Consider the following 22,948-nt stretch of genomic DNA (forward strand, 5'->3'; position numbering starts at 1 on the left):
AGCGTCGCGCGATACGCGTCATGCGCACAATCCTCGCGCCATGTTTTACGGCTCGATGCCGCTAACATATACTTAAATGTAGTTGCATTTAGAATTGGATTATAATCTATTGAAAACATTTTACTTTAAGTAAGAAACTAGTTGTGTAAAAGGTATGTGAATTTGATGCGTCGTTCGCCGACTTGTAGCTTGGTATCTTTTTATTTCTTTTATTTTACCGTCAAAGTGTGCATCACTGTGCGCTAACCCTGTAAACAAAAGTATTACCGTCTCCTAGTAACATTTAGTAACATTAAAGGAGATTGGATTTTCATGATGATGCGGTGGGGGTTTATCCATGTTTTCCGTTAAGAAAAGTATTCTGCTAAGTCGTTAACTTCGTAACTCGGTTAAGCGTCTTAACATGATAACCGTTAGCCGTACATTGTAATATAGAATTTTACAGTGCTATGCTTTTGTAAAAAGGTTTCTGGCGTAAAATAATATCTTTAAATGAATTAATATATATGGTTTTGGTGAAAATGTATCTAGGAAAGGGACCGGGAAAGACTAGTTTAGCTGCCATTGTGAAGCGTATAGAAACAGCTTCCATGACCAATGACGGAGCACTTCCGGTGCGTGGAACAGCGGGGTTTTTCACTGTCGGGTCGAGGGTCATCTGATGGTATCCCTACAGGAACGTGTTTAGTATCTTTATGGACACGCTGTACTTTAAACAACGTCGAGTCGGATTTATTTATTTCGTGGATTCTGTCTTACGTTAAAATATCTTCACCTATCGTTTTATACGGTGGGGTTGCCTGGGGGTAGTATAGTCTTTTTCATTATTATTCCACACGACAGTCTCCTGAAACTGGGTTTTTTGTTGAAGGGGCGCCAGTTTGGGACAGTATGTCAGCCGAAGAAGCAGATAAAACGACTACGGACGCCAGCGCAGGAGACGAAGAGGAGGAATGGCTCTATGGAGGTAAGTTGTGTAGTCCGACCTACCAACTCCCGAGACACAACATGACTGCAGTTACTTTCAAATGCATCTTTGGTTGCCAAATTAAGTTCTGTGTTGCTGCTTACAGTCAGTTGTTTGACATTTGTTTCCTGTATCGTGTCCAATGAAATGTTTTTCAATTGCTAATTTCTGCAATTATGTGGCAATGTTTATCATATGAGCTACAATCTGGATAATAAGTTTTACCAGACGATGGCTTTCATTTAGTAATTTGGCTTCTTGAAGTTTAAAAACATTCTGATCTCTACGGTGATCGAGAATAATCGTGTCTCTTCTTTGGTCAGACGAGAATGAGAACAAGCAGGAGGGAGAAGAGTCAGAGTCCTCTGTCACTGTCAGGTAACTGGAACTGAAGTTTCCCCATTGCCTGTCCTGTTGTCCTCTTAGAGCTGGTTTAACTCTGCAGGTTTTTTTCTTTATTGTGGCTGAAGGTGAAAGTGGGAGTTTTGCATTCATGCAGCGATTGCAGGTGTTGACCTATGACCGTGGGTGGTGGGTTCCTGTTTCATGACAGTGATCTCACTCTGGTCCATGAATCATTCTGTTATCCTTATCCACCATATGCACCATTGTTTTGTCTCGTCTTGTTTTATTTGCACTACTTCGTCGTTGCTGCTGTGGGAATTTGCACACAAGTTTTTCCATTCACTTGCTCTTACCAAGTGCCAACTAATGTGGCAAAGTGATTTGATTGGATCTTTTACTTTAGTCTCCCCCTTTATAGTACCTATGGGTAAAAGTATAATGTTCTAAGGTTAAGGTTACTTTATTGTCATCAATGGCTTTATACATGTACAAAGTGTTATGAGACATTTCCCCATGGCCCCGGTGCAACATCTAGTAACACTGAACATCACATACAACAGGGCAAAAAGATGCAAACAGGCAACACAATAAAGTGCAAAGGGTGTGATCACATTACAGTGCACAACAATTTGCAATCAACGGGCGGAACAATAAATGGACAGAACAGTACACGACACTCCAGTATTATTTGAGTGGGAGCATTAGTGACTGAAATTGCACATGGTTATTATATTATATTGTATTGCACGGCACTATTGCACTGGTTACTATATTGTACAGAGTAAACATGAAAATGCAGGTATGAGGTATTTCAGGAGAGCTATTATCTAAGCTTAAAGTGCGTTCAGAGCCCTGATGGCTTGTGGAACGAAGCTGTTACACAGTCTCCTGGAGGCAGAACGGAAGCTACGATACCGTTTGCCAGATGGTAAGAGTGAAAAAAAGTCCAAGTAATGGATGGTAGAGATCCTTCACTACGTTTCTGGCTCTTGTAGCAGCGGGTCTTGAAAATGTCTTTCAAGTGAGGTAGGGGCACACCGATAACCTTCTCAGCTGCTTTCACTATCCGCTGCAGACAGTTCCGGTTCGAAGCCTTGCAGCTCTCATACCAGACAGTGATGCAGCTGATGCACAGTGATACATTTCTAACAAGTGTCTGCAGAGCTTCTAAACGATGTGACAGAATTAGATCTTTGGGAATCTTGTGAATAAAGACTTTTTTTTTTTTGATGGATGGAGTTTGGTTTTAGTTGGCTCCCTATCTGAAATACTCCGACTGCTCTTGGCTGAGGGCCAAGCCCCCTGCCTGGTGACTGTAGTTTGCCTGCTCATTCAGTGCCCATGCCCACTCACTCAGCAGTGTTGCTCCTCTCTTAAAAGCTCAGTATGGGCAGAGCAGCTCAGTGATGCCAGGTGCTCTGCGCCATTTACCAGTATCAGCAAACTGCTGCAGCAATGCGACACTGCCACTTCTGTGTTGGGAGACCCCTGCAGGTGCAGCCCTGCAGTCATTATGCCTGTCCTTCACTGCGGCCTGCTTTGGTCCAATAAATCCCTGCACCTCCATCCTGGCAGCATTTTGGCAGAGCCATGGTTCAGTCCAGTAATGCGGCCTGTCATCACAGCTGTAAAGGATGCCGTAAAACCCCTCTGCCGTTTGCCAGACCTGTCTTATTGTAAGTGACATGTCTGTTTAGTAACTTTGCTGGGCCGGGGGGGGGGGGGGGGTTACACTACATGGAGGTGTTCTCACTATCTTTAAACTGCTGTCAGAGAGGCTTAAACTCATTTTAATTAGGTTAATAATTAGCTTGTTTTGTCTATCAAACTGAAAGCCCTCCCTGTCACTGCATCTGTCCTGGGCCAGTGCCAAACATCTCTGCTTTATGTAGTTGATATAGTAACCTCCCATGCTTTCCTCCAAGCTGAGCCTCCTCTCAGAATAGACTCTCTTTAGGACATGATTCGCCTGAGGCAGAACCACAAGGCACTCATGAGTTTTGTCAGCCTGTTCATTTTTAATGGCAACTCTTAAGAATTGTTCGTACTGAAAAATTAATAACATGAAATGCTGACCTGCTCGTTTTGGGGGCTAGAAGACTGTGCGTGTAACCCAAGTATAGCCATATTGAATATATAGAAGAACCTGGAAATGGTTTGGACCATTAAATTCATTCCTTTTGATTTTGAAATCATTTCATGCTGCGGTGTCAGATTACTCAGAACATTTTCATTTTTTTCTCTTGAATAAAGTAATGCTTTGAAACATATTCTTTTTCAAATGTATAACCGCATGATAAGTTAATATGGTTCTGGTTTCATTTGACAGAACATGAGTTCTCAAAATCAGCCACCTTCTGTGTTCAGTACCAGCTGCCCTATCTTGTCACATGTTTGAGAACCCATTAATGGGTTTCTGCTGAAACCGTCAGTGGGTCTTCTGCTGTCATTCTACAGGCAGATAATCAGTAGGGGATCGTCTTTAACTGCAAACATCCTTTACAGTCTGTGTCTAATAATCACCATATGATTTTTTTAAATATGTGGTGCCCATATACCAAGAAAGAGAAGTGGTGATTGAGGTTGTATTTTTGTGACAGCGCTCTTATTCCTTTGATTTCAGTGCCTTGGCACCACCCCCATCTGAAGAAGAGGCTGCTGGGAATGGGGTGGCCAGTCAGGTAAAGTTCCTAATACTTTTAGAGGTTAATGTGAGTGGGGCTTATTGGCTCCTGACCCATGGATACCTCTGTTTAAGTATTGAGATATTTGCCTTGCCAGCCTGCTGTGGAGGAAGAGGAGAGCGACAGTGACAGTGATGATGATGACGATGACGACGTTAGAGTGACCATTGGCGATATAAAGACAGGGGCACCTCAGTATGGGTAAGTGTAACTGAGTATGCAATAAAAGCTCAGTCGTCCCTTCTTCCAGCCTGTTGGTGATGTCATTTGTGGTGACCTTTGGATTTGTTTTTTCCAGGGCATACGGCGCTACACCAGTGAACCTCAATATTAAGACGACTGGCCGGCCCTATGTGCCAGGTATAGATGGCTCCTTTCTGTCTGGTCATGACTTCTGACCCTAGCTGGTGGGTTTCTGTGGTGGTGGGGGGTCTCATGCTAACTTTGTCTCTCCTATATAGCTGGCCCTAAGCCCAAAGGAGTTGATTTGGAAGCACCTGGTAGCATCAATGGAATCCCAGTGCTGGAGGTGGACATGGAGTCCTTTGAGGAGAAACCTTGGAGAAAGCCAGGCAAGATTTTTCTCTGTTTTATGAAAAGAATTCATTGTCTTTTCCAGTCCATAGTTTTTTGATATGAAGTTTTGGTCCACATGGTTCCGTAGAAGTTCTGCTTTGGTGTTGACCTCTCCCATTCCGGCTCCCTTAGGTGCCGACCTGTCAGATTACTTCAATTATGGCTTCAATGAGGAGACGTGGAAGGCTTACTGCGAGAAGCAGAAGCGGCTGCGCATGGGTCTGGAGGTCATGACCCTAGCATCTACAACCAGCAAGATCATGGTAAGGGTGCTTCTGAGCTTTAGTTGCATGTTATGGACAGTGTTTTGCCGCATTGTCTGATCTAAGGCACTGTGGAAAATGTGAGAAGGGACCCCCCGCTCCCCCATTGGTGGCGCTATGCACAACTTGTCAGCAGTCCCCGATATCCCCCCCCCCACTTTCTAAAGGTACAGCAAGGACGGACAGGCAACAGCGAGAGGGACACAAGCATGACCACGCCCAAGCCTGATTTCACTTCCCCCAGCAACATGTACAAGTCGGGCGTGCCCAGTGCTAGGTGAGTCTGCCTGAGGTTCCCCTAGGGAGTGGCAGGACTTAAACCCAGGCTGCCCTGGGAGTATTCACGCCTTCTGCTTGAGTGTCATGTGTGACCAGTCTCCATTACTGCTCCTTCAGTTTCCTGGTGCCTCAGTTACCCATGGACTAACCTCTGTGTGCCTTGTCAACTAATTCTACTGTGTTCGCTTACATTGTGTTGCCCCCCCCCCCCTCCATTGAGAGTTCTGGAGATGTACTTAATTTATCGATTCCAGTGTTTACATGCTGTTTTGGTATGACTCCCTGGTCATGCTCTCCCAACTACCAATCAGGACTTTAGATAATGGGTATACCGGCATATTTACATTCAGGGGAATCTGTCTGGAAGTTGGTTTTCCAATACTGTACCGCTCCACAATTTGATAAGCGGATTAGTTTTACGCAATGAGAGGTGTGTTGTGGCACCCAAAAGTTAGTAATCTGTATAAATTCAGTGTATCCTTATGCTTATTAAATTCGGTTAGAGGAGCACGCTCCGTGTGATTGTTTTGGTAAATCATGGAAGTGATAAGCACTGAAGTCGCAGTGAAGAAAGGGTCAGCTCAGCAGTAACATCAGCTTTCAAAGGAGGAGATATCGTGTATAAGGTGAAAAGATGTCGGTGGTGTAGTGATACTTTTGCAGTTTGAAATCCGACACATTTATTGAGCACAAGGATACTAATTAGTATAGATTGCTAATTTTTGGGTGTAACAATATGCCTTTCATTAATATCGTAGGAGTACTTCTAATCTGCCTATCAAATTGTGGGCATTAGTGAAGGTCCGTAAAATGCTGCATCCGAACGGATATGGCTGGTACACCCATTATCTAAAGCCCTGACCCTGGGCTGTCCAAGTTAAGATCTTACAGTGGTCCTGTCACAGGGTGTGATTTCTGGTTATCACTGTCTGAAGGCCTGTCCATGTGTCACTCTCACATTCTTCCAAACTACTGTTTCCCAGCTTTTTTATTTTTTCTTTAGTTTCCCTTGTACCTTCCTGTTGCGTGCCTGCCTGCGTGCGTGTGTGTGTGTGCGCACGCATGCGAGAGAGGGAGATTCTCTTCCTATACTGACTCGTGGTTCGTCAAACTCCTCATGTACATTGTCATTTGGGCATTGTTAATCTGGCCTCTGACTGTCTTCCATTATAAGCACACTTCTCATATGCTGAGCAGCACCTCTCCTCTAAACCACCTTCCTGTACCCTGGACTCTCCCTTTGCAGACTGTCTTCTCTTAGGCTGAGCTTGACTCTCTTCCTTTTTGTAGATCCTTTATAGGCTCTCTTCCCCAGACTATGACTCTCATCCCCTTTGCTCTTATGCTTGACTCTCCTTACTTGCCCCCAGCTGTGACTCTCTTGGTTGTGTCAACTCAGTGTGAGGGGTGGTATGAAACCGCTGTTACTTTGTTCCTCCCCACCCTCCTGACTCCTCACATGTAGGATGTCCCCTCCACAGTGGCCTGTGGGACCCGCACAGGACACCTCCTTTTATGCGTAAGTGTTCAAGGCTCCTATTGCATGGCGTGTGGTTCTGCTGTCGCATGGGTTTGCTATCTGCCGTGCTGTGCTGTGTTTGTCTGTCAGTGAGCTCTGTAGCTAGTTTAGTGCCGTGGTGCTGTTTGTCCTGCTGTCGTTTTTAGGCTTGTTTCAGTAAAGTTTCTCTGTTTTGAATCTTGCATCGTAATAATGAAGTGTTTCTGAAATCACATACTTATTAGTGGTGCCCAAAAGTGTTGGCTGCACAGTACAGTGCAATTTCAGTACAGCAAGGAAAACCAGAATTTGTTTTGAAATGATTGAAACTGCAAACACAACAAAACCTAAGAGACGCTTATTTGCACATTGTAAAAATAAATGCATATAAAAAGTGAAATATAAGTATAATGAACCAAGTCCTGCTTTCTCTCCTATTGAGTATAGTTGCATATCTATAGCCGTAATAATTTTTATGGCCCAGTCTGAATTTCCTGGCGGAAGCGCCTTAAATGGCCCGGGGAGACAAACTTGCAGAGGCTGTTTCTGCCTTGCTCTGGTCATACAGGCACTTGGATAATCATCTTAAATGAGTTAGCATGTTGGATGTGTTTCCAGCAACATATCCAAGTATGACATTACAGATCCGACAGACAGTCTTGGTCTAATTAACTGCTCTCTCTCCATTGTTGGTGTAATTTATTGGGAAACCAAAATGTTCCCAAACCACTGATTATGACTGTAACAAGTGTTTTCCACAACCAGCTCCCAGTCACAATTAGGATAATGGTTTCTGTGTTTAATATCTACTTCAGATTTTATGTTCGATATTAATAAATGTATTAATTCGTTTCATTGTGTATACCAAAGTAAAAATGTTCTATTGAATAGTACATTAATGCTTGCACAGTATGTACTATGTTTGGATAGACGCTGGCTTCTCGACTGTTCTTCTCAACACATTGCGGTTGCCCTCTTACTTATTACCTGACCCAGATTCTTACCATGGACGTGGTCTGATCCCCGCAGAAATTAAAAACTATCGAAAAAGACCAACAATCAAAAGCATGAAGTCCTAGCAAAGCATCTCAAGAGAGGAAACTCTCCATTTAGTGATGTACATGGGATCCAGACTTCAATCAGTCATTGACTGTAAAGGATTTTCATCTGAGTTTTAAAACAATATATATATTTTATAATATAATACTTTTGATCCTTTGAAAATGGAAGCAAATAATGGCTGTAATTTCTGAAAGCTTAACGCAATACCTTTGCTAAAACCCCTTAATTGAAAGCTGAAAGTTTAAACACGTATTCCCCCCTGTTTAACATCTGCATTACGTTCTGTAAAACAGGACGTTAAACGATTTGGATGTTGATCGAATTAACATAAACATTGTTGGCTGACAATGCTTGATTGCTTAATTTCAAATGCATTGTGGCAGTATACAGTGAGGAAATTACAGGAATTGCACCAATGTCCAAATACTTGGGTACATTCACAAGTATACTGTGTCTTGTACATTGTTCCTGTGAAGAAAAACGGCTACAACATATGCAATTTCGGATGCGCCCCTAGCCGTATGAGCAGCCTGTAGAGGACCGCCCGCAGCTGCTGTATTTGTGTCCTCCCCTTGGCCACGGCAGCACTACCCGTTAGCTTCAGATCCCATGTGTGTGGCCCCATTCTGTCGTGGCATGTTCCTGTAAGACCGGTGCCGTACCTGCGGCCCGTCTGCTGACCCCAGGCCACGGCTGTCGTCATGGGAACACGTGGGTGTCACGACTCACTTGCACACCTAATGGTTTACAGGAAGATCTGTTTCCAGGCATGGTTGTGTTTGTAAATATTTAGCAGAAGCACATATATGTTATCATTCCTTTTAATTGCCTCCTAGCCAAACAGGAAGCATGAGTAGCTTGTATATGAAGAAGGCCAACCCACTCCCCCTTCCCCAAAAGTCAGGTGCTGTGTTAAATGCTAAGACTGAGTTGTCTCCCACTAGTTAACGATGTGGGCCAGATCCCAGTGAAAAAGGTATAAAAGTTAATCAGCTTGTGTCAAATGGTATAAGTTAGTTATATCCCCCCTTAGCTTGCAGTTGGCAAGTTTATCTGCTCTTAGGCTGATGCAGCACCCTGTAAACAGGGTCATCTTTGGACCTATGACCCCTAACAGAATCCTAGGACCAAGCTGCCCCATACCTCTGCCCTTTGAACCCGAATAACCCTCTGTCCACCCAGGGGACAGGGATTAAACCCGGGTGATGGGAGTGGGTCATTGTCCTGCTTCTGGCGGTTTTCGCGATGCATGCTGGGCTGCCCAGATGTGGAGTGCACTGCAGTGACATCCCGGTCGGGGCCGAAGGTGAGGGCGAGCAGTAGGGTATGCAGACCCCCATCACCTCTCTGGGTCACTGATGCAGCTTTACTTCTTCAAACTTTTAGTAATGGCTCCCGTAGCTCATCAAGAAGAGCATTGTGCTAACAACTCAAGGGTTGTGGGTTCAAATCCTAGGGAGCGCTGTATTGGGAATGATTTTTGTTGTGCCCCTAGGGGAGGCAGGCTATGCAGAATGGCTGTAACGCAGGTGCAGATACACACACCGTGCTGCAGTTGGGATGCAGCTTCTCGCTGAAGGTTTCCTTGAATTCCTTTTCCCTCAGTTTTCTTGTCAGTGGTTCCTCGGCTAAGCTGTGTTAAACTTTTACAGTTTGGTTTGTGGACGTTTGTGTGTCATTGTGACGCACAGGTAGCTCCCTCTCCGTGGGCCACGGGCATGTGTTTTATCCCTGATGCCAGGAGGAATGGATCATAAATAAATCTGAAAACGTGGGGGGGTGGGGGTGGGGGGGGGGTCCTCAGGGAAAGATGTATGTGTCAAAGTGATGGACTTCCTGTTTGTGTGCCTACAGGAAGAGCTCAGGCACTATTGATGTGATAGGAGGGCAGACAGCCACCATCAGTCGTGTTGAGGGGCGAAGACGACATAATGTGGACGGCAACAACATCCAGGTGTGTGTGGGTTAAAAAGTGGCTGCATGAACTCACTGCATGTGTGTCACTGAAGGCTTACTCGTGCTTGTGTATGTGCCTCACAGGTGATATCAGAACACTCGTCGTCCGACGCTGACTCCACCCCTGCCAAGATGCCGCCGTTCTTTCCTCCGGGACCACCACCCAACATCCCCCCTCCCCCCTTCATGCCACCACCACCTAATGTTAGCACCGCCCCCCCACTAATCCCCCCACCAAGTAAGTAACTGAATTGGGTGCCATTCTGTGGGGTGCGTGAGTCTCTCTGAACCCCTGACAGTCATACGCTATATGGTCAAAAGTATGTGGACAGCAGCTTGTCCAACATCCCATTCCGAATCCAAGGGTATTAAGATGAAATTGGTCACACTTTGTTCCTGTAATTTCCTCTGCTCTTCTAGGAAGACTTTCCATTAGATGCTGGAACATTGCTGGTGGGATTTGCTGCCATTCAGGTTGGGTGTTGATATTTGGTCACAGCTGAACTAGCTCCCACACATTTTAATCCCAGTTATTTCACTTGTTGTTGACCACGAGGGTGGAAATGTGAGGAACTGACTTGCTAGAAAGATGGCGTCCAATGATGGTGCCAGGTGGCAAGTCACTCATCTCTTCCGTACATCCATCCATCCTGCTATTAATGTATGTTGCAGCAAATTGCGAGACTGTACATAATTATACACCTGTGTCAGCAATCGGCTTGGTTTACGTAGGCAATTCCTTGAATTAGTAGGAGTGTCCACATACTTTTGGTCATATAGTGTATCTGTATTCATCCGCCATGCTGGTGTGGCGATGTCCCAAGCCCATGTCCTCCAGGTGTTTGCTTAGCAGGTGGCGCCACATAGATGGTGGGCCGGACTCGGGAGCGTGCCTTCTGCAGATGTGCTCCTTCAAAGGGCCTCGAAATAGCCGGCCTCCTCTGGTTGTGCTGAGCCGGCCCGGCTCGTGCCAGGGCTCCCGGTGCGGCCGCTTTGATCGGGGGTGCCGTGCGCTCCCCCAGCGGCGCTTTGAAGCTGCGCTCCTTTCACTTCCTTTTGTGCTGCAAATGTGGGAGGGGATAAAAATAGGGCCTTGGCAGCAGCGCCGGCTGCCATATGTTCACTGGCTTAGCACTACCCTGTTAACTATTAGCTTAGTGCCGTCCTGTCAGTCCAGTATTTGCTAGTGTAGCGTGACCCTGTTCTTGCTTCACTGCAGTGTTTGCCGGAATATTGTTGTGTTATTGTGTTACCCCTCCGCTTGTTAGCATAGCATTGTCCTGCTGCCCTGCCGCTTGCTAGTGTGACTCCATCCTGTTACCCCACCACCTGCTAGCATAGCTCAGCCTTGTTACCCTGCCGCTTGCTAGTGCAGCTCTGTCCTGTGACCCCACCACTTGCCAGCATGGTTTCATCTTGTTAGTGTACCTTTATCCTGTTACCCCACCACCTGCTAGTGTAGCTCCATCCTGCTATCACCCTGTTTTTTTAGCATAGCTCCCTCCTTTTACCCTGCCACTTGTATAGTTTAGTCCTGTTACCCTACTGCCTGCTAACGTAGCTCTGCCCTGTTACCTTCTCTGCTCACTAGCATATCCATGTTCTGTTAGCGTTTTGCCCAGTAATTGTCTAGCATAAAATCTTGTGTAATTTTACCATGTTGGTGTGTTAGCATAGCCTGGTGATAGCATGAAGTCATTGTTTCTGCTCTGCTCTATATTGTTCTGTCAATGCTTGTAGCAGGCTTGCTTTCCAGGCATACCATAGTGTGCAAAGCAATTGCTTGTCGCACTGCTTAATTGTTTATGCTCCGAACAGCTTGTTACTGTTTTTGATGTTGCTGGGGTTGGGCTTTCCCAGATGGCGCTGATGAGCTGCTCTCAGACGTGTGTGTCGAGATCCCCAGGCGCCCGTTGAGCGACGGGTTCACCAGATGTTATAGAAACCCCCCACTCCAGGCTAACCCCCTCAGGGCAGTCTTCGTCCTGAAACCTGTCTCCATGAATGTATAGCTCAGTTACCCCAAGATAGACATCTGGTATCTGTCCTCAAACAGGCAGATATTTCAGTCACCATATGGCTAGTAGATGTTTTTAATTTAACGAATTAATTTGCCCTCAGGGCAAAAGGGTTTCTGCCTGCCAGAGGGGTAAAAAGTTAATTGTAATAGTCGTGATACAATGGCACTCTGGTGTTTACTCACACTAAGTCAGTGTTTCTCAGACCAGTCCTTGGAGATCCCCAAACAGACCATGCTTTTAGTCCAAGGGAGTGAAAATGTGAACTGTCTGGCAAGGAGCTTGGGAGAATGAAAAGATGGACTGTCTGGGAGTCCCTGAGAACTGGGTTGAAGAACTCTGCACTAAACCTTTACTAACCTGATCTGTTTGCCAGGCTAGCTTTTTTTTCATGGGTTATATAATTTCCGATTAGTAAATTGCCTATCTTTCTGTGAGCCCTGCTAGCTGATTCTGTTAGGAAGGTCAGGCCCCTCATTGAAGATAGCACGTGATGTTGATTGGTCAGAGGGAGTTTGGGGTGGTGATGCCTAGTGCCACGGTCCATCTGGAATATGGTATCGGTAGCTCGACCCTGACCCACGTTCTCATAGTTTGACACCTGCTGCTTGCACATGCACTGTCATGCACTAAGACGCCCTCATAGATGCACGTGCTTCATATCGCAACACGTGTGACCTGCTTCTGGGAGTGACTGATTAGCAAGAGGCCGTTCATGGGCTTGGGGGGGGTTTGACTTCCACATTCAGTAGCCTGTGGTCCACCCAGTGCCCCAGCCTTAACCGGGTATGTGGTGGATCTCTCTTGATGTGTCTCTCTTTTTGTCCTACAGGAATACCCATCACTGTTCCACCTCCTGGTAAGTTATCTAAAACTGTACTTCCCACGCTGTTTGTTAATATAAAAACATAAAACTAGGCTAAAATGCGAGCATATTGAGTTTAGTTCACTAATGAAGATCAAACTTGCAATCCCACCATAGCAGTTGTATTCTGTGTTATACTAAATATGTTTTGCTGATACGCTGTTTGCTTTCCAAGTTTTCTCAAATATTCTAATACTACTGCGACCTTCGCTTAGACCAGCAGGTGAATACTGGTGACGGGCTGTTCGCAAATGAGTCTGCTCTGACAGCCGGCTATTTTAAGCGAACGTCTGAATGATGAGAGCCAGAGCCATTTTCTGAAGCTAATCAGATTTCAGTAACCAAACTATTTTAACTATATATTTGTAACTCCTTGAGCGTGAAAGTTGCGCGTCCTGATCTCGAAGACAAAAGATGGACATATAGACAGCGGAATGTAACTTAAAACAAAACACAATAGGACAGGAACTTATGTTTGCCAATGATATGATTTCCAACCCTTTTCAATTGTGGAGGATAAAGGAATTGAAAAGGTACAGCCATGCTCTTAATTCAGTGTACTGTATGTTCTAAGCAGGGATGGTCTTCAGACCATCATGGAATGACGATTTATGAAGCATGTATAGGCTTCACTGAGAGAAAGGATTCAAAAAGCTTCAGTAGTTTACCTGACAGCATACTGATAAGCACAGGCACGGCTCACCATGCAGCTGCTACAAGGCAGGTTGGTGAGCTCCAGAAGGCGATTAGGAGCCAGACGGTGCATGATATAAAATTTCTATATGCATTCAAGTTTTGATATCAACCTGTTCATGCTATATATGGTCCCTCAATGGTATTTAAGAACTAAAGGGTGCTTTGGGGATAATCATATACAGGGAGGAAGAAAAGGTCACAGAAATGCATTCTGGTAATGGATGCATTGCTAGACAATGCCAGTCTACTTGGTGATCAGTGGTCATTGTTGACACACCACTGCACACAACAAGGAAATGTGTCTTCTGCATGTAACCCATATGTGACTTCGTCACATAGCAGGGGTAGCTAAAGTGCACAGGGAGCAGTGCTTGGGAGCGGTACCTTGCTTAGGGTACCTCAGTGGTGCCTTGCCGGTCGGGGATTCGTGCAATCTTTCAGTTTCAAGCGAGCTTCACTAACCATTAAGACACCACTGCCCACAACTTCTCAACAGACACATAAATTTCACCTTTTTGCATCTGTAAAAGCAAGTCTTGCTTTCAGGACGAAGATAAGTTTGTGGCTAATATATATTATTTGTGGCTATTGAAACTCCAGTACAGGTAGTCTCAGTGGCTAATACTTTTGGAAAAACTAGAGAGAATCCTGATAACACCCAAACAATCAAGCTGTCAAACTGTTTTCTGTGGTAAGAAAATTTGATATTTTGGCAAGAAAACAAGTGAAAACCATTGCGGGATGTTATTACAGTGTAACAATTTTACTGTGGCTATCAGAGCAGTCAGTTGTCGTTAGTTACCTTTTATGGTGGGGAGATATCTACAGGCAACATCTGTAATGGCTCTGAGTCTGTTACACAGTGTCTTTGCTGTTTCAGGCTTCCCTCCCCCTCCCGGCCCACCTCCTCCCTCTCTCATCCCTACCCTGGACAGGTACGTAAACCGATCATTTTTTTTTTTGTTTGTTTTTTTACCTCATTTCTTGTGCTCGGAGCTGTTTATTTTCTCGTGCCATTTTGGCCTGTCCCTCATACATTAGATCACTTAGCTATCACCCCCTGAACATATCCAGGTGTGTGTGTGTGTGTGTGTGAGTGTGTGTGAGAGAGAGAGAGAGAGAGAGACTGTGACTCTGACTCTTCTCCCACAAAGGAGGCATGGTCTCAGTCCCCATGGCGGTAGTGGTAGGTGGAGTAGGGGGGGAGAAATGGAAGGATGGGTCCCGGGGGTGCTGCAGGCAGGACTGCCCATAGGCAGGGGGGCAGGAACTAAGATGGGAGGCCATATATGCATAGACTAGTGTGTACAATAGTTGACCCACATTGTACCACCAGATAAACATCGAAAGGCTTAATGACTAAATCGAGGGCCATCAGGTGAAAGCATGCGTGATGGCAGATTGGAGGCATTGCGTGTGGGTTGTGGTTTATGGTAAACAGCATTTTCACCCAGAATGCATTGCATGTTTTGTTTGTAACTCTAGGGAAATTGTGCAGCGTTGATCTAAAAGGTCATGTTAAGCTTTTTAAAAAGCCTTTTGAGGTGGAGGAGCCCCGGTTCCATCCTGCACTGGTCCCCTGAGTGTAACAGGCCGACAGTAACCAGACATCAGCCTCTTATCTGACTGATAGGGTAGGGGGAAGTGTGTGGCCTCTTCTCCTCTTAACCACTGTCATATCTCCTGGCTCTCTGATGTGTGACTCTACTATCCTGAGCCCAAAAAAACCGCACTACGCCTTCCCTGAGCATGCAGCTGAGGGGGTTATGGAGGCAGCCTGAGAAGGAAAAACGAGGGAAGGATTTGGGGTACGGCCCGCTCCAGTATTGCATAGCAGGACATTAGGCAAGGAGATGCAGGGTTTGTGGAATCCACAGGAGGCCCGGCAGCCTTTCCGGAAATTTTCTGTAAGCATCCCTCCGCCACAAGCCTGGGTCGTGGCAGTCTGAGAATTGAGGGGGAGTGTTTTGGAGTTTATCATCCACTCCCTCTCTTGTTTGAGGGGACAACCCCCCCACCCGCCCTTTTTGCTCCGTCGCTGTGTTGACCTTGCCTTAGCCGGGGTCATTAATTTCAGGCTTCCGGCCCGTTTGCCTCCTTAAATTCCCCCCGGGAACTGATATAACCCGGGACAATTGAAGGCTGGGGACACGGTGACTTGTTTTTGGGGTGGGGAGGGGGGGGGGTGTATGCCATAGCATAGGCTCCGTATCCAACTCTGACATTGGGTTCATCCCCCCCCACCCGCCAAATGTATTTGCTTCCCATTCCAGTTTGTCCCACCCCAGTAGACCTCCTGCTATTTGTCACACACGCTTAGCCATGCCTGGTGGCTGGTTAGTTTACCTCTGTCTGACCCCCATCCAATCCACCGCAACTCAGACTTTAATATGGACTGTGCTGGTTTCGCTGCTCCTGCTCAAAGTCTCCAGTTCTGATTCTGGGATCTAAATATTGCATTTTTACTGCTGTATATTTTTTGCACGGTGTTTTGAAGTTTTGAGTTCATTTCGAATTGCAACTGATGACCTTTTGCTTTCCATAAAATATATACTTTATGGCAGGCCAGCAGTCCAGATGTTTGTTCTTTATTTTGCTAAATGTCTTCATTTAAAAAAAGTCGTAATTATTACTGCCTGTCCAGTCTTTAACAACTTGAAAAGTTTGTGAGCCTGGTAGTTTGATGAATCCCAGCCGAAAAGGAAAGGGAGCACATGTCACTTCCTGTGCATGTGCCGTCTCTCCCTTTTAAGGCTTCACAGAGTACGTCGGCACATCCTGAAATAAATAAATGTACAAAAAGTTGGACAGTGCTGAAAGAATCGGTGCCGTTTTTGAGGGTATTTATAGAGCGATGTGTTCGTCAGACACCTGTTGGAATCCGGCCCCCATGAGCGGAAGTGTTCAATCGGAGGCAGGCCGAGGCCAGTTCCAGCGCCGGCCCCAGGGCCGATTGGCTCTCCCCCTGTGCCGTGCTTGAGGTACTGCCAGCAGTTTCAAGTAGGGCCAGAAGAGCTTTCCCCAAACCCAGAAAAGCTCCGTTTGATCACTGCTCTGGCAGACGGCTACCTCATCTTCTCATTCCCGCCTCCTTGTTCCTGAACACGCACATCTTCATTCCGGTTTTGCTTTATTGCTCTTTGCTGAAGTGAAAAGCTGGCTAGCAGAGCCATGCACTGCCTGCAGGCCACCTGCCGTAAAGCGGTCGGACGGGCGTGCAGTTTGATCACCATGATTCCAGTGGCACCCATTGGCTGTCAGTCAGCCATTTTCTTACTCTTGTTAAAGGTCAAAGGGCAGCCTATCACAGGGACCGCTGTAGTGAAAGCGAGCCCTGAGGTCTATAAGAAAGTTGTTAATGTTCTGCCTCTTATGATGTCTAACCCTGTGCTTACCATCCCCTCTCTCTCAGTGGGCATTCTACTGGATATGACAACCGCCAAGTCCCGCCATACCCCTTCTCCACAGGTAGGTGGCACTCACTTTTTTTACTTGTGGTTTCTGGATGAAGTGTTGAAGTTGGGAAGCTGAAGGGAGGTATGTCCTAACCTCGGCTTCGTCATTTCCGATCCTGGAGGGCCAGAATGAGATTTCCCTGCTCAAAAACATCTCAATCAGCTAATTACCATATTTTAGTGAAGTGCACATCAAGTGCCAGGAGGACATCACGACTGCTGTGTGTATGCATGTGATTTCTAAGACAGCAGTACACAGAAATGAGGTGAAGCAGGAGACACTGGGGACGACCAGAAAGCAGCCAGGTAAAGGGGGGAAGCGACTTACAAATGCCAGAGATGACCGACAGCTTCTCATGAATCTTAGGATGACATCAAGTCACCTTCAAAAGTGCACTGCTAAGGCAGGTTGTATCAAGCTCCTAGAAGCAGGACTCAAGGAAGAAGCCCTTCATTATTGAGAAAGGGAGAAGAACCAGGCTACAGTTTGCCAAAAGATATATTTTATTCACAGACGCATACCCATAACTTAAGTAAAAAAAAGTTGTGCTGTGGTCTCTTGGTTTTTTACACGGCTGCATATAATCTATATTTTGTGTGTGTGTGTGTGTGTGTGTGTGTGTGTGTGTGTGTGTGTGTGTGTGTGTGTGTGTGTGTGTGTGTGTGTGTGTGTGTGTGTGTGTGTGTGTGTGTGTGTGTGTGTGTGTGTGTGTGTGTGTGTGTGTAAGAAGTATATCTGGCTGCGTGAACAGTAATACTTAAATTGTGCCTGGCCCCCACCTCCCCCATGCACAGACGAGTTTCCTCCGTGGGGGGTTAGGGGTTAGCGTCAGGCCCACCTCTGCGTCGGGCTTCTCCAAACAAACTGCCGTCTGCCCGGCGTTAATCAGTCATGCTGTGGGGATCGGCTGGCCCCAGTAATCGGCCACGTCCGGCTGTCTGAGCGTTGCCGATGGTGCTGCTGTCCGGGATCCGTGCTAGCAAATGGGCTGGAACCAGCGTTCGGTTTTGGCAAGGGTAGCTCTACCTCTGTGTTTAAAAACCCGAGTTGTTTGCTGAGGCCATTACTAAAATTGTGTGTGTGTGAGTGAGAGAGAGAGAGAGTGCAAGAGCTTTTAGTGACATTTTAACCTTGAATTCAAATTTCGGTAAAACTTCATTACTGTTGCTTCTCTGTACTTTACGTTGTTTTTCCAAGATATTCAAAGACCGATGCTGAATCATGTTTGTTTTCGTCCTGAGTCGTGTTTTCCCTCCATTTTTATACCAGCTGTACAAACACTTTGTAGTAACTCCCCCCCACCCCCGTTTTCTTTTTTACCACTACTATTCTGTGTTTTTCCACAGGAAATTGAGGAGGGGGGTAATTAAGTCAGCTAGGGTTTGTTTTGCGTGTGTTGCAGTGATTTACACCCCGCTGTCACCACACAGGAGGCTTCCCCCCCATGACCGGCACAGTGACAACCTGGCCCGGCCTGATGGACAACTCTAAGCAATGGGACTACTACCAGCGACGGGACAAGGAGAGGGAACGTGACAAAGAGCGGGAGAGGCAGCGGGAGAGGCCGCATGAGCGTGAGCGTGAGCGCGAGCGTGATAGGGACCGGGAACGGGACCGTGAAAGGGAGCATAGCCCCTCCACGCCAGCCTACAATAGGTGAGTGATGCCCTGATCACATTCATGTACATAGCTACTATGACAGCATGCCTTGTGGTCGACCAATGAGAGAATGAGTTCTGTTGACTGTGACCAGTGACAGCACCCGTGTGCTTAGTGACGAGGAGCGCTACCGGTACCGGGAATATGGAGAGCGCGGGTACGACCGGCATCGCGACCGGGCCAGCCGGGAGAAGGAGGAGAGGCACCGGGAGAGACGGCACCGGGACAAGGAGGAAGGCCGCCACAAGTCTTCACGCAGGCAAGCCCCTACCTGCCACCTCCCCCCCAGACGTTTCTCCTGTTGTGCTCCTAACTCGATATGCCCTGCCCACTGTCCCGTGTTCCCACCCGCAGCAGCAGCAGCAGGAGGCGACACGACAGCGAAGAGGGAGACGCACATCGACGGCACAAACATAAGAAGTCCAAGAGGAGCAAGGAGGGAAAAGAAGCCAGTGAGGATCACACAGCTGAGCAGGAGAACCAGGAGGGTGGGGCCATGGAGTGAGCAGGGCTCCACCCCCCTTTATCTGGTGCCTCCCCTCACACCCAGTACTACTGCTGTGAGTTGTGGCTGAAGCTGCACGAGTGATTATATTTGGTCAGAGGCCTCCGCTGGGCCCAGATTCCCAAACTGTAAGAAAATATTCTTTTGTTTGTTGTGATTGACGAATCCTCTGAAAGGACTTTGTATGTTTGTTTTGTTGAATAAAAAATATCTTTTGATAAATGATCTGTTTACTTTTTGTTCTGCTGTGTGTGTGTGGCACTTTGGACTGGCCTGGGTAGATTTTTAACTCTGAATTGTTCTGTTCTGGAATGTTAATGTTATGGTGACCAAAATTACCAACGGGATATTTCAGTTTAATTTTGCAATAAACTGCTTTAAAATCAATTTCTAATCTGTGTTTGGTTCTAGAAGGTTTCCCAGCTGGTGGCATGTGAGACTTGGGCCACTGTTTGCCATCGTTTGATCAGTTCAAACCCCATCCACGCAAAACTCCTTTTAAACAGATTTATTGATTATTTTACCAAAGATACCATCAGATATATTACACTGGCTTGAGAATGTAAAATGACTGGAAGGAGACACTCCTTGACAGCTGGCACGTCCACGGGCAACACAAACAGCACTGGTGACCTCGTTCCCTCCCCCTGCAGTATGAAAATTAGTAAGGCCTCCTTAGACATCACGTGGTCTGCAACGAGTCATAAATACAATTATGTCATTGTCTTGTTCTCGTGGTCGTCACAGCGATTCGAAGATGTAACCGCAGCAGAAATGGACTCAGCACGCAACTACTAGACGAAGCATCGGACATCTACGTCATAGTTCAAAGGCCATTGACAGATCTGTACGTTCAGACACCGACATGGGAAACTGACAAGTCCAATCCACTGCATATTCTAAAATATGAGTAATGAATAATTAGCGTAGTTGGCAATGCGTGTCTTGTCCCTGTGATTAATCGCCCTCCACCTCCCTCTGTCCTGAGAGGGTGGGGCCACTGAATCCAGTGCAGCTCCAGTTGGACATAGTGAATCTTGTGGGTGGCGTGGCTCTTGTGAACTCCAAGCAAGATTATTGGCTGACTGTCAGGCTGCCTGGCTCACTAGCTCCGCCCCCTGTCCTGCCTCATCTTACAGGAGGCTTCCTGGCCAGGACACGATAGTCAGTGTAATCCGGCCCCGGAGCTCCTTGAGAAGGCGCACCAGTGCCGCGTGGGTCATACCCCATGTGCTCTTCCCGTTCACCTCCAGCAGGATGTCGCCACACCTTTGGGGGACACACAAGCAGTTGGTCACATGACACATGGCCACGCCTTCACTCAAAAGACCTCATGTTACGGAGTACGTGGCAAAAGTCATAACAAGGGTCAGCATATCGACAATTGACTTGCACTTCCTTGTACGTGCAAACACACGTTAACCTTGATGGGTGATGCAGGACGTATACCAAAACAAGGCCACATAGGGCAGTGGCCCCTGCTGAAAGCTCATTGGTCTACCGAATACTCCTTCCCCTGTCATTCACCAATTCAAAACATATAATTTGTTAATGATAAGGCTGATGCCTCTGTATAAATTAAGACCCCTTTTATGCCATCCACCTTAAAAAAATCCTAGAATCAGGTAGAATTTGGTAGCAAACAGCTAAGTGAATAGTCCATACCGTATCCTGCCATCATTATAAGCGGGGGTCCCCTCCACGATGGACCTGATAAAGAATGACTGGTTGCAGTTGACCTCGTCGTGACCTCCCACGATGCTAAAGCCCAGACTCCCAGAGGTGCTCCTGCGCAGGACAATGTCTTTGCAGCAGTACAGGTGCCTGGAGGTGACAGAAGGCACAGTCAAGCCCTTAGCCTGCAGGGTGAACCCTATAGTCATCAGAAATGCCTGGATGTCCAAGGCTGATTAGTCATGAATGGTAGCCTGTCATTGATTGGGCTGTTAAAGAATGAGCTTGTGAAAATGCCTTGTTCTCCGAGGTTAATTGGTCACTAATGCTGGGATACGCATGGGGGATAAACTCATTCAGGAGTTTACTAGTGGAGGGATAATCCCTGGCATTCATCCCCAAGGCTAACCATGCTGGATTCACAGCTTAGTGTTGATGCTTTTGCACAAGAACCAATCAAACAGAGCTTATCCAAAAGCCAAGAACCCAACCGCTTTGCCCTGCAAGGCATCACGTTAGCCCTGACCATGAGTTCGTGAGGATGTTATGTTCTCTTACGTCGTCACACAATCCCAGGTTTGAGGCCAGAATGAATGGGCTGGGTGGAGCTTTTCTGTCACGTTTCGAGTGCTGATTGGTTCCTTTCTATTGAAGGGTGGGGTCATAATTATGAGTCAAGACTTTTCCTATGGGCAAAATATGAAGGTCTTGGCTGTGATTTCTGAGATTTATACACCCACATGACCAGAACCTTAATAGAAACAATCTCCATGGAGATCCCAGATGTTACATCCTTCTTGTTAGATGTTCTTCATCCTTTTTGCAAGTCCAGGCTGGTACACAGCACCTTTAGGGGTTACGATATTTCTGGCCCATGAGCTCGAGCCGAACCAATTCAGACTGTGATTCCCCCGCTCAGGGGAGAAACGTGTGAACATGCTGCAGGGTGACCTACAGAGGTGTCAGGCTCAAATCTGGCTCGGAGGGTCTTGAGTCGTTTCTGGATGTTCTCCCCCAGGGAGGATACATAGCCATATCATAGGCCTATTCCACAACCCCACCCTGGAATAATAAAGCAGCAAGCCCTGTCGGCAATCACATGCCAGCTAACCCCAAGAAGGGACACAATCGCGGCACCCAGCAGGACTCGCAGATCTGAGCTGAGGGGAGTCGAGTGAGCCAGCTGTCTTGGGGAATGAGGAGAGCAGGATATGCGGCAGGAGGCTCAGGAGGAGGGAGAGAACAAGGGAATGAATGGAGATGAACATGTGAAGAAGAGAAAAAGGAAAGGAAGGGGGTCAGGCAGGGACCGACTGCTCCATGGCGCCTCCTACAGGATGTCTGAGGTAGGCAAGCTTGTCTCCTGGGACACGATGAAATGGACTCACTACATCCTTCCTTGACCTCATCCTGGTAACACCACAGGGGCCAAGGCTCACCTAGGCAGCTGTAACCAGGAGACCCACAAGGGGGAGTAGTCATCATTTGGGAGCGGGTGTAACCCCGGGCTGCCCCCAAGGCCCGGGACGGGCATCTCCTTGGGGGGGCGCATCTCCAGCACCCGCAGCACTACGGGGGATGAGGTGTTCTTCAGGTTAGCCACAGCCTCGGACCGTGTGACACCTGTCAGGTCCATGCCGTTGACATTAAGCAGGATATCGCCTGCAGGGGGCAGCATTTAATTGTGAGTCATGTTGCAACTACATACATAACACATCTTCACAGTCCAGTCTCACCCTTCTAGTGGGAGACCTCATCAGCTCTTTACCTTTGCGGATCGACCCCTCCTGCCCCACTACGCCGTCTTGATCCACATTGGTGACGTAGATGGGCAGATCCCACCCACGGCTCGACATGCCCCCTGCTACGGTCATGCCCAGAGAGTCATGTGGCTCTTTGGACAGGGTCACTGTCTTCTCATAGCATGCTGGCTTCTGGCACTCCTGAGGGTAGCGACAGAGAGTTGACATCAGTAACAGAGAGTGATGCAAAATGTGTGTGTGTACGGTCACATATATATTACATTCTGGGGACCAAATGTCCCCACGATGTGACAAAAATCTGGTATTTTGATGTTGTGGGCACCATTTATTTGCTCCTCGAAAGGGGAAACTCAATTTCACAAAAATCTCTGAATGCAATCAAAAAACTCAGAACTTCAAAAGATTTGTATTTTATTTGGTCACATATGGTTGGGGCGGCATGGTGGTGCAGTGGTTAGCACTGTTGCCTCACACCTCTGGGACCCGGGTTCGAGTCTCCGCCTGGGTTACATGTGTGCGGAGTTTGCATGTTCTCCCCATGTCGTCGTGGTTTCCTCCGGGTACTCCGGTTTCCCCCCACAGTCCAAAAACATGCTGAGGCTAATTGGATTTGCTAAATTGCCCGTAGGTGTGCATGTGTGAGTGAATGGTGTGTGAGTGTGCCCTGCGATGGGCTGGCCCC

The 22,948-nt window shown here is 47.0% G+C and overlaps 2 protein-coding genes across 7 annotated transcripts in view; one reads left to right on the plus strand and one right to left on the minus strand.

The window, feature by feature from the left end:
- The first annotated feature begins 1 nt into the window (after position 1).
- Positions 2-19,051, plus strand: fip1l1a (FIP1 like 1a (S. cerevisiae)). 4 transcript variants are annotated; one of them, XM_048990181.1, is made up of 18 exons: positions 2-152; positions 872-967; positions 1,291-1,345; positions 3,936-3,993; positions 4,094-4,197; positions 4,295-4,356; positions 4,458-4,568; positions 4,705-4,835; positions 5,003-5,112; positions 6,580-6,633; positions 9,529-9,628; positions 9,715-9,868; positions 12,481-12,507; positions 14,090-14,144; positions 16,622-16,677; positions 18,096-18,321; positions 18,419-18,583; positions 18,682-19,051. In XM_048990181.1, the coding sequence occupies exons 2-18, from the start codon at positions 892-894 to the stop codon at positions 18,827-18,829; spliced, it is 1,692 nt and encodes a 563-aa protein (XP_048846138.1). In that variant the 5' UTR covers positions 2-152; positions 872-891; the 3' UTR covers positions 18,830-19,051. The 4 variants fall into 4 exon arrangements, with proteins under 4 accessions (XP_048846138.1, XP_048846065.1, XP_048846174.1 ...); XM_048990108.1 differs by having other exon boundaries at positions 3-152; positions 18,679-19,051; XM_048990217.1 differs by having other exon boundaries at positions 3-152; positions 18,440-18,583.
- A 271-nt stretch (positions 19,052-19,322) lies between these two features.
- The window catches only part of lnx1 (ligand of numb-protein X 1), a 31,177-nt gene continuing 27,551 nt past the window's right edge, over positions 19,323-22,948 (minus strand). For all 3 annotated transcript variants that reach the window (XM_048989713.1, XM_048989797.1, XM_048989881.1), the window contains 4 exons: positions 22,272-22,446; positions 21,943-22,165; positions 20,495-20,653; positions 19,323-20,098 (listed from right to left, as the gene is read on the minus strand). In XM_048989713.1, coding sequence (XP_048845670.1) covers positions 19,963-20,098; positions 20,495-20,653; positions 21,943-22,165; positions 22,272-22,446 — 693 coding nt within the window. In that variant the 3' untranslated portion in view covers positions 19,323-19,962. The remainder of the gene's footprint in view (positions 20,099-20,494; positions 20,654-21,942; positions 22,166-22,271; positions 22,447-22,948) is intronic.

The sequence above is a fragment of the Brienomyrus brachyistius genome, chromosome 1 (genome assembly GCF_023856365.1).
Source record: "Brienomyrus brachyistius isolate T26 chromosome 1, BBRACH_0.4, whole genome shotgun sequence".
NCBI classification, from domain to species: Eukaryota; Metazoa; Chordata; class Actinopteri; order Osteoglossiformes; family Mormyridae; genus Brienomyrus; species Brienomyrus brachyistius.

Coding starts and splice junctions, on each gene's coding strand:
- fip1l1a (XM_048990108.1), top strand. CDS start 892: ATGTCAGCCGAAGAAGCAGATAAAACGACTACGGACGCCAGCGCAGGA. Junction 4,198..4,294: donor ACAGGGGCACCTCAGTATGG/GTAAGTGTAACT, acceptor TGTTTTTTCCAG/GGCATACGGCGCTACACCAG. Junction 18,322..18,418: donor TCCACGCCAGCCTACAATAG/GTGAGTGATGCC, acceptor GACTGTGACCAG/TGACAGCACCCGTGTGCTTA.